Source organism: Amblyomma americanum, chromosome 1 (assembly GCF_052857255.1).
Source record: "Amblyomma americanum isolate KBUSLIRL-KWMA chromosome 1, ASM5285725v1, whole genome shotgun sequence".
Taxonomy (NCBI): domain Eukaryota; kingdom Metazoa; phylum Arthropoda; class Arachnida; order Ixodida; family Ixodidae; genus Amblyomma; species Amblyomma americanum.
Window position 1 is genome coordinate 548471641 of NC_135497.1, and position 19099 is coordinate 548490739.

General features: G+C 47.5%; 1 protein-coding gene across 1 annotated transcript; it reads left to right on the forward strand.

The window, feature by feature from the left end:
- The first annotated feature begins 8837 nt into the window (after positions 1 to 8837).
- Positions 8838 to 18840, forward strand: LOC144108175 (uncharacterized). Its single transcript, XM_077641456.1, has 3 exons — positions 8838 to 8863; positions 16661 to 16876; positions 18246 to 18840. Exons 2-3 carry the CDS (start codon positions 16735 to 16737, stop codon positions 18644 to 18646), a joined length of 543 nt encoding a protein of 180 aa, XP_077497582.1. The 5' UTR covers positions 8838 to 8863; positions 16661 to 16734; the 3' UTR covers positions 18647 to 18840.
- The last annotated feature ends 259 nt before the right edge of the window (positions 18841 to 19099 follow it).

Consider the following 19099-nt stretch of genomic DNA (forward strand, 5'->3'; position numbering starts at 1 on the left):
TTACGCGCACTTTCTGTTTTACGCTGAGGCATGTTATAAGGTTTGCATACACATGGCTTATATCGTTAAACAGCTGCGAAATGAGCCGAGATAGGCATAGGACCACATTCAGGTGGCTGGAAATAAATATGGCAACAAGAAAAACCTGTCTACATTATTTGGAATACGTGTCAGCTGAGAATAAGCCTTCCAGAATAAGGAATGCATGCATATGAAAAAAAATGAAGCATCATTCAGTGCCAGGAGGAAACATTAATGCAATCAATTTGCAGTAATTTACTTGCTGTTCTGGGGATTGCTTGCTGTAGCTTAACTCATATTGATGCCTGTTCCTTTTTTGCAGATTTTGAAAGCTGGAAGGATCATGAGGAAAAGACTGAGCTTGTCCACTTTGTTCTCTCAGGGGGTACGAAACATCTGGCATCTGGAAGGACAAAGAAGTATCTGGCTTGTCATCGCTCAGGGTTATATGTGAAGACAGCAAGAGGTAAGCGCCAATCAAAGGTTCATGGTAGTGTGAAATGTGAGAGGAACCGCTTGGCGACAATGGATGTCATTGAAAAAAATGGAAATATGGTAGTGGACTATCAAGCTGAACACTACGGCCATGAGAAAGAGCTACGGTGCCAGCCCTTGTCGATTTCTGACCAAAAAGACATTGCATGCAAGCTGAAGCTGAAGGTCCCTCGTAGGGTTATTCTTTCAGATGCTCGTTCGCCTGCCAGAGCTCCACTGGACCGGCTTCACCTTTTGACCTCATCAGAGGTTCAAAACATAAAGATATTTAATATTGGCAGTGAAGTGGAGAAAGATCGTGATGACTATGTCAGTACACAGAAGTGGATCGTCGAGCTACAGGATCATGGTGCTTTGTTGTATGCAGAGGGAGAAAAGCTGACAGAAGAAGGCATTGGTGAGTTTGTGATGGCAATGATGAACACTACCCAGGGTGACATGCTGCTAAAGCATAGTCAAAGAGCAGTGTGTGTTGATTCAACTCATGGCACAAGTCGCTATAAGCACCAACTTAGAACTGTGATGGTGATAAGAAATACTGGGTCAGGCATTCTGTGTGCCTTCCTCCTCTCTTGTAGTGTGTCTGAGGATGTCATGGAAAGATTTTTTGCTGCTATCAGGGACAGGCTTGGCAAACGAGTTAGCTGTGGTGCATTCATGTCAGATGATGCACCAGCATATGCAAATGCATGGGCGCGGGTCATGGGGAACCCTGTGAAACGCATGTAGTGTGTGTGGCACGTCAGATGGAACTGGAAGTGCAACATGACCAAGGTAACTGACAGCCAAAGCCGAGAAGTTGTTCAGGAGAAGTTGAATGCATTGTGGACCAGCAGAAGCGAAGAGGACTTTCACAAGGAGCTGTCAGAGTTCCGTACTTTAAAGGAGTTTGTTGAGTGCGTTAAGTTTGTTGAGTACTTTCGGAGAGTATATGCTAAGCGCCCGGAACAGTGGGCTCTTTTCTACAGGCAGGACACCGGATTGACTACTAACAATCATCTTGAGTCAATGCGTAACGAGCTCAAGAAAAGTTATTTGGGAGGGTTTCAGAACTGGCGGTTCGACAGGCTGCTGGTGTCTTTGACGAAATTGTCCACTGACTGGGTAATGAAACAGCTGATCTGTCATGTGAAGCGCAGGGCAGACCATCGCACAGCAGACTGTTTCAAGAAGCATGCTGCAGGAGTGGAAGTCTCCAAGTCTGGCGTGACCAGACTTTCTGATGGAAAGTGGTCTGTGCAGTCGTGATCTGAAGAACGTCCTGACAACAATACATCCTGACAACACTGTTGTCAGGAAGGACACACAGTGCCAAGGGTGCATGCTTAGCTGCCCTGAATGTAACACTTGTTGTTCCACTGCAGCTGTAGGTATTTTTATCTGTGCATGAAAATGTGCGAACATATCCATGCAGTTGTGCAGTGGGAGCTGCGGAGAAGGGATGCAACTGTTCGCGATCCGTTCATTGAGGATCCATCTTCTATTTTTGGTATCTGCAGATGATCATTCATTCACACTGAATGAACCTCCTGTTCACGAGTCAGTCAGTGAGGACACATCAGCAAATGATTCATTCCCAGTGGATGATCCTGCAGCACTATTTCAGAGCATTCAAGGTGACATGATTCAGTCATAAGACTCAAATGTGCTTGCAGGTATTCACATTGAGCTTGCTGCTCTTACACGCAAATTCAGTAAAAAACATCCACTGACCCACAAGTGGGAGCATTGGTGCGTGAATACATTGGAAAACTTGCGCAGGTTGTCAGGGGGTGTGCCGACAAAGAGGAGGAACCACCTCAGCCTAGGCCAATTCCTGCCAATAAGCGACAAGAAGAGCAGTCAAGGTATTGGCCCAAACGCAGCAATGCCACCGCTTCTACATATGCTGGAACATGTTCTCAAGGGGAGCATGTGAGACAACAGCTTGAATGTCAACAGGGGCCACCTATCCGCATCGCGCATTATGATCCATGTATCCACATTCTGAGAGAGCACGACTACGTAAAGCTCTCCTGAATACAATTACAATGAGCAACCGCAGCAGCTTCGCTAACTATTCAACCTTTCTATTATGTGCACACCCCTAAATTTTAGACTATTTGTTTTCGTGTAACAAGTATGCAAATGCATAGAAATCTAAAAGAAGGGTACAGCAGCTATGGGGGATCACCAGTGACCTTCACGCTGTGGGCATGATAAGGAAAACGTTATTGGAGGGAGGACACTATAAAATGCACATTTGTGGAGTGTGGCATTTGTTTGGTAGCTCATCTTTTGGTGGCCAGCACTGCTATATGAAAGGAAAAAATACAGTAAACAATGCTGTCATTTAAACTTAGGCTGGAAATATGTTTGACAGCTGTCAAGTCAAGCAGCAGTTAAAAATAAATTTGCTTTGTGTAATTGGAGGTATGGAATAGTTTCATTAATATGAGCCTGCTGATATGCTGAGAAAACGGCAGATAATGAGACACAGTTAAGAGTTCAGTCACGCTCTCACTCACATCCACTCAATCGCACTGACACTCATGACCACTCGTACTGACAGCCACTCGCTCACACACGCGACCACCCACTCACACTCACGTCATCACACTTGTGTCACATGCATGCGATACGAGTGCACTCGTGAGTGAGTGTGCTGACCTGTGATATTATGTAGGCAGTGGCACTATCTGGCCTGGGTGGTACACCAGTGAGAGGTGCTCCCAGTGCTGGCGCCACTTGTGCTCAAGTTGATTTTGTGTGCCACGAATGCTGCAGTGTGAATGGGCGACAACCATTTAGAATGTTTAGTTTGAAAAGTTTGTCCTGTCCCAGCAGTGTCTGTCTCTGCCTTGTGAAAAAGCATTAGTGGGGCTCTGCAGTGTAAAAGTTGCTTATAGTGGTGGTCCTGCTTTCCAGTGGTGTGCTCAGTGTGTACAGTTGTGGTCTGCAGCCAAGTGGCACTAACTCGCCTGGGTGGTACGTGAGAGAGAGCTGCCCCCAGTGCTGGCGCCACTTGTGCTCAAGTTGTTCTTGTGTGGCACGAATGCCATGATGTGATGCGAGAGGTGCTGCTAGTGCTTGTGCCACTTCCATGGTGTGAACAGTTGTAATATGCTGTGACGACGCAGACATTTCTCATGTCTGCGGGTGGTTGTCCACATTATCCAGGCGAATATTGGATGACATCCGGTCTGTCGATAGTAAAACCAGCGAAGGAATCTCTTTCCGGTCAACCTCAGATGCTTCACCCCTTTGCATATTTGTAGTGCAAAAAAGCGTTCTGGCAGCTGACAGCACAAATGTCGACTGGCGTTTCTTTGCATAAGCTTTCAATGGCTTCCCGAGCTCGCAGAAATCAGTCCATATGTGCATTGTTTCAAGTGCGGAACGAAATTCGCTAGGCATTCGGTCTGTTGGTAGTAAAAGCAGCCAAAATCTCTTTGTGGTCACCTTCAAATCCTTCGCCCTCCTTGCATTTGTGCAGTGCAAGGAAGCGATGTTGCAGCTGACTGTCTTAGTGAGTGCTTTGCTTTTCATGCTGCCTTCTCCGCACTTCGGCGGCTCGTATGTAAGCGCATCGTAGTAGTAATTGAATCAAAGCAGTTTAAAGTCGTGAATTGACACATGGGTTGCGAGGGACGCTGTATTGGAGGCCTTCGGATTAGTTTAGACCGCCCGGGGTTTATATAGCATGTGCCAACATCGCGCACACTACACCGCAGTATGTGACTGCTGCTGCATCTTAGTTTTTCATGTTGCTTGCTGCCATGTTTGGCCCGTTTAAATGTTTGCGCACCTACGGATAGCCATTAAACATTATACGAACCAGAATGCGTCGAAATTGTAACTTTGGCAGCTGGGGAAACCTGTCGCATGGTGTTGTATTTGTAATTATAGGAGGAGACATTTCTGCTATCCGCGATTTTGAGAGCTATCAACTGGCAACATATCAAAAAGGTCTTAATGTATTCATAGTCTAGGGAAGTGGCACAAACAGGCCAGGATGTGATGCGAGAGAAGTGTTGCTAATGCTGTTGCCACTTGCATGGTGTGAACAGGTGTAATATGATGTGACGACGCAGACATTTCTCCTGTCTGCGGGTGGTGGTGGGTCCGTCACACCTAACACTAAAACAAACCGTGTTTTCCCTTTTTGCCTGAGTGGAAGTCGGACTGAGGAAATTTCTCACTACTTTTGGAAATGCCCTAAATGTATGCTTCGTTTCTTTTGCTTCATCTAAGTGCAGAACAGTTTTGGATAATTCTGTCGCTTGCGGTAACTGCGTAATAACCAGATGTGTAATGCCTGGCATCACATATTGTTTTTTCTTCATCTCCAAGCTTTTTTTCCCTCAGAGTTGTTCCTTTTTATAAGCACATTTTTCTTCCATTTGCATAATCAGGGGTACCCTGTAGGCAACCAAGGTACGGCTCTGGCACGAACGAATGCCTCAGTCAAACCAGTTCGTGTTTTTTAATTGTCTTGGTACCGATTAAAACTTTTTACAGCCTTGTGTTTTCTTTGCATGTTGGTTTCCGTCTTGTTTCAGAGGATTCCAAAACTTCTTCCTGCTGTTTTATCGTGTTTTACCTTTCTATTCTTTTCTCCTGTTGGCTATGGTAATTTTGTGGCTGTATACTTGGTCTTGCATGGTGTTTTGTAGCCGCTATGTGATATTACTGTTTCATGTTTTTCCTTTTCTGTGGATATATTATACATTTCTGCATACACTGTTTTATTTTAACCCAAGATGTGGTTTCATTGTGCAGTTATCTGTGCCGAATACATGATAGTCGCTTCTTTGCAGAGTGCTTACAACCTGACTGCCCTGCCAGGACCTCCCTGTCAGGAACCTGTTTTTGGTAGTATCAAATAAAGAAAGACATGACCACGTATTTTTGATGTGTTATTTATTTGCACAAATCCAGGTTTGGATATCCACAATAGGACAGAGAAGACAGGAGCACAATTCTGTTTCTTTAGCAGCACAGTACCCAAATTTCCAGTTCAGCTGTGCTTTTCACTGATTTCGGCTGAGAAGTGTTAGTGTAAACTTAATGAAAACACAAGCCCATGAAAATGGCGAGCCGGTAATTCATGTAGACAGCAAACATGCCGTCCCGCAGGACCAACAGCATCAAGTATTCGGTCGCCTGTTTTCATAAAGTTGCTCCCGTTACAACTTTGTGGTGTTATTGTGAGAACAGAATCTTGCTTCGCAACCGCATGATAACTTCACAAGAATACTTCTGCACACTGCAACCCTGCATTACAGGTGTGAATGGAGCACATATGCACAGGTGTTTTTCTTCCAGATATACTATACCTTAGCTTTATCACAAGGTTAAGAACAATCGGCCTCTGACCCGCATAAATACAAAATAGAAATAGCAATCCGCTCATGCGTTTCCCCCCTGCCCGGGCGTCGACACAGGCGGAGATGTTGGCCATATGGGACGCTTTGAGCGCCCTCTGTCCACGCCTTTCGTCCCTCGATGCCACAGTGGCATTCTCACAGACTCCTCAGGCGCCATCCGTACTCTTAAGGCGTGTTCTGAACTCCGACTCTTTTGGCACAGGATGATCAGAACGTAATTAAAAATTCTCCCTCACAGTACGGGTACGACGGATACGTCGAAATGCACACCTCACACAAGCCTCGGTGGGTGGAGCAAGTACTAAACTTAAAAGACGGTTCGTTGCGTTCGTCGGAATGGATTAGGCTCTTCGAAAAGTTGATGATTCGGCGGTGGGGACGGAGAAGGCGCTAGATGATAGAGGCGAGGAAGACGAGGAAATATATTTGCATGCATATACAATGGAGACCACTTCAAGTTACATAAGCAGTGACACATACGAATTGAGCGATCCGTAACTTAAAAGAACTTATGTCACACACAGAAACAACACCCGAACACCTTACTTACCGATCGGAGGTCTCGGTTAGAGCCCAGGTATTTTTGAAGTACGTGCTAAGCACGGAGCCTCTAACTTGACTGCTGTCCAGTGCATTTTCTTGTATTTTTATACGTTTCGCGAATAAAGAAATTAGGGCGGGTATGTTTGAAGGCCCGCCCCAAACTTCGGTAACCAATGAAGCTTTAATACAAGGTAGCCACAGCCCCTGAAGGTTGGACACAACCTCGAGCCCATGCAGGCCTTGGTTAAAACAAAGTAAGAAGCACACCGAGAAAGCATTCCGAACACCCACTCCCCGCGGCAGTCCTCGGCCTTATTGCGTGACGCCCTTTCCCTTTTCACATTTCACCACCACACCTGCGTGTCACTTCTCCAAGGATGACGAGTTCTTCTAGCCAGGAAGTGTCGAATGGCGGAGGCTGGCCCTTCGCTGCCGCCACGAATGCCTGCAAACGGAACCCTCGCGAAACCCCAGCGGATGCCCGCGGTGAACAACGCTAGGAGTCCTCGGCCGCCGTAGCGACGCTGTTAAACCGGCAAATGACTTCCGCGCTTTTGTATATGCTCGCAGAGGACGCTTGGGCGGTGAGCTCCGAAAACGTGGAGGGTAGAGCGGAGGCGTACAATATCTCAAGCTAAATTAATTACAAAGGCTCTAATGAAGCGCGACCTTACACATGTTGTGACTGAACCTGTCCGGAGACTCTTCCTAGCAGAAGAAAACCTATACGGCGCCGCGCGCTCCCTTGAACCCCGCGTGGTGGCGATCTGGCGGCCTTGCGCGCTGAGAAGTCTTGCTTCGCAGTTTACGCCTCCGTGTCGCCCTCACCTTAGCGGTCATCTGATCGAGTCCGGCATAGCACCATGTGACTTGCTCTGGGCCTTGCTCTGGACGTGCCTGTCTTTGCACGCCATGCGGCAGAAATACCAGCTCCGATGCGGACCGCCCCAGGTCGACAACCTGATGAAGACGACTGGATATTTGGGCCGCACCACCGGATCTTGTTGGACTTGCTTCAGGGATCCGGCGTGTATCTGCACGTGCGGATAATTTATGCAACCAGGCAAGCTGGCGCAGTACAACAAAAAAATATTCAATTACCCGCCCAAATCAAGAAACGCGCATGCTCTCTCTCCTCTTCCACTCAGACAGACCAGCTTTGCAACATAATGTGTGCGCGTCGTCATAAGACGGCAAGCAGGTGAGGCTTGACGCGACCTTGTTCAGAGAAGCAGCACCAGTTAGCGCTCGTGCTTCTCAATCCGTGCCGCGCTCAACTCTTCGATTGCCTGAACTGTGCGCCGCGTAGGGCGAGTGAGCTGCCATTGCTATGCAGGCGAGCTTGGAAGAAGACGAAAATAACATAAACCGGGCAATGCATTCTTGAAACAGAATCTCACCGACTGCCTTGCTAAGTGTTCCAACCTTTTCTTTTCTATGAATTATTACATTTTGACTAAATCATTAATATTTAATCCCTCTCTTTATTATTATTCTTAAAATTTTAAAATCAAAACACACATCCCTTTTCTGTTCATGACAAAAATTCACCGGTGTTGCGCTACCACGTGCTTTTCCTTTTTGTTAACTGCGTTCAGGTGAATAGCCACCCCATTCTTGGCCGATCCCCCAGTGTGGGTATGTGCCATCTTTTGATAGGCTAACAACAACAACAACAACTTCTATCCAGCGCCAGTGCATCTGTAAATCTTTTTTCACCAGCGCCTTCTTTCAGCATCTACATTTATTAAGTTGCTTCATTTTAGCCGCAGCCGCGCGACACGATTGCGACGGAACGTGCTGTGGCCTTCGAAGGAAGAAGATGCCATCTTGCGCAGCCGGAGGGGAAGCTTCGTCATAGCTGCAGGTAGCATCGCAGACCGTCCGCACAGCGAAGGCTTCACTCGCCCTGCTGTTTCAAGGGAGGCAGTGAGTAAGGCAGGCGGCAGCCGTACTGAGCGATCGCGTCTCTGTGTGCACTGACGCCACCGTCGATGGCTCGCCAACGCAGTGCTGCCTCGTGAACCGGGGCCTCTCCGTGGGGGAGAGGAGGTGCAGCCTGGGGAGGACTCCGCTGCATGTGCCGCTTGGCGCGACCGGGGAGACCAGCCGTGCTCCTGCTGCTGCTGCTCGGGCGCATGCCTCTGGCGGCAGCAGCAGAACCCGCAGACAAGCGGCGGCCCGCCCGTTGTGCACGACAACATGGTGGGGGCCCTTCGAGCGTGGCACCGGCGTCCCCGACGACCTTCACGGGCTAAACTTCAAGCCTGCCAGCTACGGCAGCGTGCCGACACAGGACCCCAAGGCGCCGCGCGGCGGCGACGGCCCAACGTGTGACGCCGTCACGGTGGTGGAGCACTGCCCCTGCGGCGACCACCGAGGAGTCGACGACATGCATAAGTACAGCGACGACGCCACGGGCACAGCGGCGGCAGGTGAGCCGGGTGTCCACGGGGCGTGCATTCCAGCTTCACTCACCGGTGAGGTTGGCGCAGTTTTGAGCATGCCTAGACCGCCTACGACCACCTGCGAATGCGGCGGAGGAGGAGGCAGGGCAGACACGCCCGTGGCACATCTAAGCAAGCCTTTACAGGAAAACCAGACGAAAGTGTATAGATGCTGTGTAGGCGGCGGTGGCCTGCCGAGCGGATAAAGACGACGCGTATAGGACAGGAAAGAAGTTTATTTACATAGAACACTATGTACATATACTAAGGAAGACAACAGTCACCGAAGCCAAGGGGCATAGGGGAAAGTTATCATTTTTTCATCAATTTGTGATGATCAGTGGGAGTTGAGTAGTCTATTATTCATTCGCTGAAAGATAATTGATGAGCAGAAGCAAAAGCAACTATGCATATGCCGCCGGTGGGATCCAAGCCCACGACCTCCGAATTTCGCGCCCGGTGCTCTACCAGCCGAGCAACGGCGGCGGCTGTTCATCGTCTATTTCCGGGGGTATGTTCATGCGCCTGTAACCTAACATTGAGAGTGCTCACCAGGGCCACCCTCGTCCATAGCGGCGGACGTAGTGCGTTCTGTATTACCGCAAGTGTCACGTGGGAGATGATCAAACGGTGAGGGCGGAAGCTGTGCGAGAAACTTCTTACGCTATCAAGACTTCCAGAACCGAGACCCTCGGCAAGCTACTGAGCGGACAATGGAAGAGGAATGAGGCGCTCATTACGATCGACATACCTGCGAAGGACGCCAGCAGTCAACAAAATGAATGAGCGCGTATATGTATATAGGGTGTTTCACCTACGAATTTCCAGAGTTTTTAAAAATTGGCTTTTGTGTTAGAAGATAGCTTTTTTCAGCATAGCATTGTCAGCGGTGTAGTGCATCGAAATGCAGAGAAGGCGTCCTAACTAGCAGGCTGCTTAATTAGTATTCAATTGTTACCTTTTTAAATACTAGTTTTAGGCTCCTGTTAGGCCACCATAATATGCATTTTTTTAGAATTTCGAAAACGGAGTTAGCCTTAATGTTGTGTCTCAACAAATTTTCGCTATTTCAACGAGTTACGTGCACTGGAGAGGTTGTTTTGCCTGTAAGCTTCGCGAAAGCGGATGCATTTAGGCGCGATATAGCCAAAATTTTTGGGCCACAGCGCCGAGGGTAACCGCGTTTTCGAATTTTCTAAAAATTGATATGGATATTACTTATGGTGAGCTACACGCCTCTCAATAATTAAGGAGCCTAACAGTAATAGTTAAACTGTTAACTATTCAATATTCCTTAACCAGACTGCTAATTAGCACTCCTTAAATGTATTATGATGTACTACATCGATGACAATGCTATGCCAAAACTCAAAAACAAAAAAAACTCTAACTCTTCAAGCGAATTCTTAAAAATTGTGTAATATCTTAGGTGACACACCCTTTGTATAACATAGACATGGTGACGTAAAACATATTTGTGAGGCTAAGTTATACAAGTAGGTGCACTGAAAAAGAAACTTAAACCAAAACTTAGCGAGCAACAGTAGGGGTGCAGTTTTTTTTATCACTGAAGAAAGTGATATGAAAACATTTTTACAACCTTCACGGGAGGTCGGAACTTAAAAGTTAAGTTGTTCATCACTGAATGCTAATGTGATGACGTCTCTCTAATTTGAACACCCGTACCTTGACACATCTTTGTATTGTTAGCCTACTTTACATGAAGCTGGCAGGAGCGTATCGATTCAGTCGTCGGTCTGAGAGAGGTCATGCCAATTCGACTACTGCGCGTTTTGTCGATAAAATACTTTTCGAGTCAAGCCAGTCACGCCGCGTTCTAGTAGGCACGGCGGCACTTGTGAGCATGCCCCTGCTCCTGCTGTTTACCAGCCAGATAATCTTTTCAGCCGTGTAATCTGCACAGTGATCAGCGAGCCAAGACATCCGCGGCCGACCCGACTAGAACCTTCCCTTGCACTCCCCGATTCGACTCGTCGGCGTTTACATGAACAGAGTAATCGATTTTCTTCCCGACAGAGAACCTCAACTTTGCCCTCTCGGTTTTAAAATGAACTCGACGAGTCGACAGAATCGGTACGACTCGGCCTGTTGGGCTGAGTCGTGCCGAAGTAGGTTGACTGAGTGCGACCCGACCTTTGTGGGGTCGGTGGAAGGGAAGAGGACAAAGTGGTCTTGTACTGGTGCTCGCGATCCTGGACGCCTCCTTTCAGAGCTCGCGTTGCAGTGCTCTGCGCTGACCATCGCCGCTGTTACCCGGATGGCGTTTACGTAAACGCGCGGTCGGAGAGTAGGGCTGACGTCTGACTCGACTCGCTCCTGTCGTGTTCACGTGAACATCGCTTTTCGCCGCGAACGTCAGCTGACATCGGCACCCTTACGAGGGCAATCCTTTCTGTAGTGCCTGCGGGCCTTGAAAGTATGCATAAATAAATAAATAAATAAATAAATAAATAAATAAATAAATAAATAAATAAATAAATAAATAAAAAGTAAATAAATAAATAAACCCTCATGAGGGTCTTCTCAGCCCCACCTCATGAGGGATTAAGTCGGTGAGGTGAGGGAGGAAAAGGTGCACGGATTGGGGTGACAGTGCGTAACAAAATTGGCGCTTATCCTGGTTTAAGTTTACCGTGCGGGGCAAAGCAGATTCTAGAGCAGGCATGGACGAGGGACGAGGACGGGATTAAAAACAACTAAACAAGTATAGTTTAACGGCAAGAGTAGCAGGGGTACAAACGCCTTCCTTTTTATTATTATTTTATTTAGAAATACTGCAGACAGCTAGTGCTGCCCAAGCAGGAGGGCATTACAATGCTTCGATAACAACTATTCAACTTTTTCCTCGTCAGAACATTAAACAATAAGGGAGGGAGACAGTTCCACTTTTCAATCGTATGGGGAAGAACGATTTTTGAAATACTGTTGTGCGTGCAAAATATGGCATTATTATTGCAGAATGATTCAGTCTCACGGACCTGAGCGCTGGGAAAAAAAAACATAATTGTCACTTGATAGGCGAATTTTGTTATAGTACAATAAATAAATAAAATTCAGTCTAGCAATCTGTCGCTGTATGGAGTGCTTCTAGTTTAATCTTGTTTAACATGTTGGTGACTGAGGAGGACATTTTATAATAGGATAAGATAAATCTGGCAGCGTGACGATCAGAGCGCTCTACCTTAATATCTTTAGTGAAATAAGGGTCCTACACAACGAATCCATACTCGAGAACTGGGCGAACAAGTGTACAATATGCTTCATTCTTTACATTTGACGGGGCACTCTTTAGTTTTCTGCGCAAGGAACAGAGTTTAGCAAATGCTATGGAAGAAATGTTATTAATGTACTCGGCCCAACTAAGATTATTTTTAATTGTTAAGCCTAAGTACTTCACAGGCGAGACTGAATGAATATGCTGATAGCCAATGTCATACGAATGGGACGTTTTTTTTTTATTGTGATTGACATAGAGACTGTTTTCTGAAAATTAATTTGCATCCCACGCCGTTCGCACCAGTCCCCTAGGTTGCAGATGTTCTCACTGAGTAGGTTCTGGCTGTGATTATCATTAACAACTCTGTAGATTAGACAGTCGTTTGCAAATAGTTTAACAACAACAGATTCATCAATCGTGAATGTCGTAGCTTCACCTGATTTGATTCGGGTGTTCGAAATTACTATTGCCTCTTTGATTTTGTTAGCAGCCATTTTGTAAGGTAAATTGATCACTATTCTTCACGGTTGTACAAATATGTCTCTACTATTTTTGTTCAGATTCTTGAGGAGTTGACTATACTGTTAGACTGCTTCTTCTACCTTGCTTTGTAGATGTCCCTAATAATTTCCCATCTATTTTGGAATCATCTTCTGTGTGCGTTCACCCTTTTCCACTCTCTTTATATTTGCGGGCTCCACCAAAAATTGGTTCTTTCTGTTTTGTTAGCTGTTACCTTCGAATGTCTTTGGATAAGATTGTTATTATTATATAAGGCGTTGACTATATGTTCAAGTTGATTAACTGCGGCACTGTTGGCTTCAGCTGTATCCTTTAAACACGCACAGTTTTCTCGCTCTTTTAGAACTTTAAGCTCTCCCTTGTGTGTAAGCTTCCTTACTTTTGCCTCTGGTTGATCGAAAAGCTTAATACTTAAATACCTGTGGTCGCCATTTGTAAATTCATCTAGAACCTCCCATTAGACCAAATAAGACGTCAGCTGTGGAGAAAATATTGTCAAGTCAATCCCGCGTCGTCCATGCTGGACTCGAACGTAGGAAAAGTGTTGGGATGATTTAATAATTCCAAGTTCCGGCACTGATAAAATTTTCTATTTCAATTCCCTTGCCGTCGGTCTTATTTCTACCACAAGCTGAATTCTTGGCGTTGAAATCTCCTCCAGCAAATATGAAGCCATCGCTGTTATAAAATATTCTCTATATTTCTGTTAGTAGAGGTTCTAGGATTTCTGTGGGAAGACAGTAGCAAATAATGCATACGATGCTTCTTCCTTCCCAACTAAGTCTTACTGCAGTGATATTATGGATAGCTTATAAGGAGAATTACTATTGCTGTACTTGGTTGACCCGGAACCGCTATTATTTTATCTTTAATTCATCATCATCATCACCACCATCAGCCTGACTACGCCTACTGCAGGGTAGTAAATGCCTCTCCCATTTCTCTCCAATTAGCCCTGTTCCTGAAGAAGAGACCGGTCTTGTTTTAGCTGCTTTCAGGGCGTACTTCAGGGCGTACTTCATGCCTGCAAAAGGGTTGAGCACATACTCCACCTTCACTGGCTGCAGTCTCAAAAAAGCCCGAACATAGAACAAATCCGGCCACAAAAATATATTAGAACATTCGCTGTTTTGCCTTTTGTCGTAGCACGCAATGTACGATACCATGATATAACCTCACACACATGAAATGCGAAATGCAAAAGCTTATCAGTGCTCGCGAGAAGAGGATTTCATAAGGACTTTAATACTGTTCTGTCTTCGTCATGCTAGAGTGCTGCGGGTGCGCCGAACACTTCCATTCCTTCTTTCCGCTCCCACTTCCGTTTACACATCAGGGGATAAAAGCCATCACACGCCCCAAATACACGTCTTCTATGTTCGAGCTGTCAGTGCCTAGTAACTGTCCTGGCCGCAGGCCGTGGCTATGCAACACTGGCGACGAGGATGGGATATTCCACAGTCGGTGAAAGTAGACCCGGAATCGGCATCCGCGAAGGCAGCCTCACAGACGACAAGCATGACTCATCATATGCTACCTGCATTCAACGAAGATACAGACAAGTGGAAGCCGTATCTCATTAAAGCAGATGCCTACATTGAAGCTAACGAAATCACCGATTCGGCCAAGAAGAGAGCACTGCTCGTGGCAGCATTGAGCACACAAACCGTGGAAGTATTAGCCGTCAAGGTCGCACTGCGAGCCCCAAAAGCTTTGAGCTTCGAGCAAGAGCTCGAGGTGCTGAGCGAGTACTATGACCCGAAGCGACATGAAATAGCTGAGAGTTTCAAGTTTTTTAATCGCTCCCAGATGGAAGGGGAATATGTCACGTAGTTCTTGGTGGAAATACGGCACATAGCCGATGACTGCAATTTTGGCAACGCCCTGGAGCGGATGCTCAGGGATCGTATTGTGTGCGGTGTTCGGTCGAGGGCCCTACAGAAGCTATTACTTGGAAAGGCCGACATCACGATAGCGGAGGCTGAAGCGCTCGCAATTTCGGTTGAAACTGCTGAAAATGACGCTTTGAAAATGTCATCAGAGCCAAAGGCTCTATTGAAATTGCATGCAGCTCGAAAAACGCCCTCCGGGGAATACAGAAAGGCTGAAGAGCATCTGTAATGCGGAAGGTATGGCAGCTCGAAACACGACGATGTCAGTTGCGGATGAGCAAGTGCGTTGTTGTCGCTGTAGGCGGCGGGGACACCTTGCTAGGAAATGTTAAAGCCACCCTAACCGCTGAAGGTTAGCTGCCAGAGCGATGCAAACAGTTGCACTGGGAATAACGGAAACCACGCCAATGGACGATGGCAGTGACGAAGTCCACGTTAGGAAATTGGTTTCGGAGCGTAAAAATCTTCTCGAGCCACCAATACGCCACTCATTTATATGGAGCGGCGTTCAATTAGCAATGGAAGTCGACACCTGGTCGCCAGTATGTCATTTCTAAGGAACAGTACAGGAAGCATCAAAACCATTGGCCTGCCTAGAAGCCGTCACGTGTGAAGTTGTGCTACGCAGTGCGGTTTGCGATGCTAGGTGATCTGACATTACGTGTCGGCTTCAGAGACGTGCTCGTGGACTGTCCCCTCATGGTGTTCGACTGCGAAGGGCCAAGCCTATGCGGAAGGGACCTGCTGACGCTGCAGGACAACGCTGGCGCTCCGGTGCTACATTTGACTCCGGCCTGCGGAGCCACAGAAACCAGCGAAACGGACACCTGCAAGATTAAATCCATTTTCTCAGACTACCAGGACGTCTTCACCACGGAGCTCGGCCTAATGAAGGGTCCTCCAGCGAGCCTGCGCCTCAAAGATGAAGCAATACCAAAGTTTTGTAAGGCGAGACCCTTCCTTATGTCCTACGCGACAAGGTAGCTTTGGTGCTAGACCGACTCGTTTCCCTTGGCGTCTTATCGCCAGTCAGCCATTAGGATTAGGCAACGTTATAGCGCCGGTGCTAAAGAAAGATGAATCGGTACGGATTTGTGGCAATGTTAAAGCTACATTGAACTCTGTTTGCGCAATCGAAATATATCCTATTCGTGTAATCGAGGATATGTTCGCAGTTTTAAGTGGCAGTGAATGATTCAGCACCCTCGACTTGCGAGACGCTTGCAGTCAGGTACCTCGAAGTCGCACGCAAACTCTGCGTCATCAATACCCAAAACGGCTTATTTTGCTATAATTGACTTCCGTTCGGAATATCGACTGCGCCGTCGATTTCGCACAGAAAAATCGACACGATTATCAGTGGTCTACCCGGCGTGCAAGCCTACATTGATGATGTAATCGTATCCGAGAAGAAAGGCGATAACGGAGAGCGATTGAAAGTCGTCTTAGAGCGTTTTCGGGAACATGGAGTGAAGTTGCGGTATGACAAATGCAAATTTCGACAACAAGCTGTTATATACCTCGGACATCACATTGAAGGCGAGTGCCTCTATTCAATCGAAAGCAACGTGAAAGCTATTATGCACACACCTTTTCCACGGAGCGTGACCGAACGGCGGTCATTTATCGGAATGTTGACGTTCGACGCGAAATTTTTTCCAAACATGTCAACGTACCTAGCACCGCTGTATCAATTAACTATTGGGGAAAAACGCTCGGTGGCAATGGAAAGCACCGCAAAAAGTTGCCATCAAGGAATCCACGTCATCGTCATGATTCCCATGTAATTCATTGTTAACCGCTGTTATTGCGCCCTCTCCTCATGTAATGTCCCGTCAGGGACCCTTGAGGTTCAAATAAATAAAATAAAATAAAAGTTTGATGCAGCGAAAGAACGTCTGAAAAATGCTCGAGTGCTTGTACATTTCGACTGTACAAATGAACTCAAGCTAGAGTGTGATGCGTCGTCGCTAGGGGTCGGAGCAGTTCCATTTCATTCTAGCAACAACGTACATAGACCTATTGGTTTTCGCTCAAGAACACTGACCGAAGCAGAGCGGAACTACTCCCAGTTAGAATGTGATGTGTTGGCGCTGATTTTCGGTGTAACAAAATTCCGGGACTATCTTCTAGGTCGTGAATTTACGTTGGTCACGGATGATCAACCTCTCGTCAGCCCTCTGAGACCTGACCGCCAGACACCGACTATGACGGCTGCGCGAATTCAACGCTGGGCACTGTACCTCGGAGGCTACAATTACAAGCTTCAGTATGTTCCTGGGAAACAACTACTCAACTCGGATGCTCTCAGCAGACTGACACAGCAGACCACCAGAGACAGAGGTGAAGGTGAGCCCCCGGAGTACGTCCTCCCACTCAAAAGCTTAGATGAAGGTGTGGTCTCAACGCGTGAACTGAAGAATCTAACGAGTGTCGACTCGAAATTGCTTAAGAGAGAGAGAGATCACTTTATTTGCACCCGTCAAAGAGTATGGGTGATCGGGTGAGACGCAGCTCCCACTTTCACCTTCACCGTATGCCTCCCCCCTAAACGTCGGCCGGAATCAGTTGACTTCCGGCGGCGGCCTGGGCTTGACCGATGACATGTTTCTGGACTTGTCCTTCCTGGCTATGGAAGAAGGAACCCCATGACTCTTTGTTTCCATGTAGACCATGTAGCGCTGGTCAAGACCACAGCATGTGATTTAGGGTCGCTATGCTTTCAGTTTTTGCATTTGGAAGAGTGCACCTCAGGATGCCATTTGTGTAGGACATACAGGTTTGGAAAGGTACCCGTCTGCAGTTTTCGCCAGATTACTTCTTCCTTCTTTGTGAGAGATGTACGGGGGGGGGGGGGGCAGGGTTCTCCTCCCTATTCTGTAGTGTTCTAGAATTTCACTGTATCGTAAGGTTCAACATTGCGTGTCGCGCGGTTGGCCACCAAGCAGGGCAAACATAAAGCCCGATTTAGCACTTTATTATGAGCGTAGAGTAGAACTGTCATTGGCCAATGACCTCGTATACTGGGGCAATCGTGTCGTCATACACAGTGACGCCAGATAGCGCTACCTGCAACTTCTTCACGAAACCCACAAAGGATCATCGGCTATGAAAGCCGTGGCACGCTCCCCATTTTGGTGGCCAGGTCTTGACCGCGACTTAGAGTAGCGCGCGGCCAATTGTGGAAATTGAATAGCAAATTTACTTATGCCGCCGGCTGCACCTCCCCTAGAATGTCCGAAGACTGAAGAACGGTGGTATCGGATCCAAATCGACTTCGCAGGACCCGTAACTGGGAAGATGATCCTGGTTGTAGTGGACGCGCACTCCAAATGGATCAAAGCGATTCCTGTGAAGCATGCAAACGTAGAAAGCACAATAAAGGCTCTGAGGAGCATGTTTGCCCGCTTTGGTGTGCCACGTACAACGGCACACACATCAAGAGTAAGGCATGTTCCACCTTTACAGCAAAAAACATTACGAACCTGTGCACAGCACCTTTTCACACACAGTCAAACTGCAGCTGCTGAAAGGGCGGAGCGAACGATAAAGGATGGTATTCAGAAAATAAAGGGTGGCGATCTCGACGAGAAATTGGTACGGCTGCTGTTCAATTATAGACGAACACCTGTGAAGACTGGGAAATCACCTTCAGAGATGCTCCTCGGGTATCAAATAAGATCGCGTCTAGACACCTGCTTCCCTGTGAATGTTGCAGGTCCAACTGAGGGGAGCCACGACTGGACACGGCCGCCAGACAGCAGCTTGTACGTCCGCAATTACGGACAGGGAGAGAAGTGGATCCCTGGTCATGTCAAATCGGCGACAGGAGCACGGATGGTAACCGTAGAGCCTCCCACTGCAATCGTCAAGCGGCAAGTCGATCAGGTGCGCCGCCGCTCGGATTCATCACCAAGGTTTCCGGTCACCGATACGACTGCTCGTGGTCCAGGGCCCAGCCAGACGAAAGGACCCTGCACGGCGGCCAATGTAACCACTCCCTTGGAAGCGGCCGCCCCAGATTATTCTCCTGATACAGCCCAAATTGCGGGCAATAACATTCAACCTCGCACCTCTCTTCTCCCACCTACCTTGAGTCCGGCCGAAGCTTCGCAGTAAGTCCTGCGCCGGTCAACGAGGCAGCGGAAGCCAGTGCAACGGTTCCATTTTGGAGGAGAGGGTAGAGTTGTCTTCGTCATGCTAGAGTGCTGTGCGTGCGCCGAACACTTCAATTCCTTCTTTCCGCTACCACTTCCCTTCACACTTCAGGTGATAAAAGCCATCGCACGCCCCAAATAAACGTCTTCTATGTCCGAGCTGTCTGTGACTTTCCAGGCCGTGGCTAAGCAACAAATACATTGTATGGTTAGTCTGATTTGGCATGTTTGCATTTTCCTGCAACACCTGCCTTGCAACCGCACGTTGCTAGGACCAGGTGCCTGGTCTATATGACAGCTGTGTAAGAAAGAGGAACCGATAAAACTTTTCGAAGGCGCCGAGACGCATGTTCGCGCGATGCACCTGGCCGACACTTCGCGCCAGTTTCCGCTAAAATTTCTTTCAAATCGCGAA

Coding starts and splice junctions, on each gene's coding strand:
- LOC144108175 (XM_077641456.1), top strand. CDS start 16,735: ATGACGGCTGCGCGAATTCAACGCTGGGCACTGTACCTCGGAGGCTAC. Junction 16,877..18,245: donor CACCAGAGACAGAGGTGAAG/GTGAGCCCCCGG, acceptor TGAATGTTGCAG/GTCCAACTGAGGGGAGCCAC.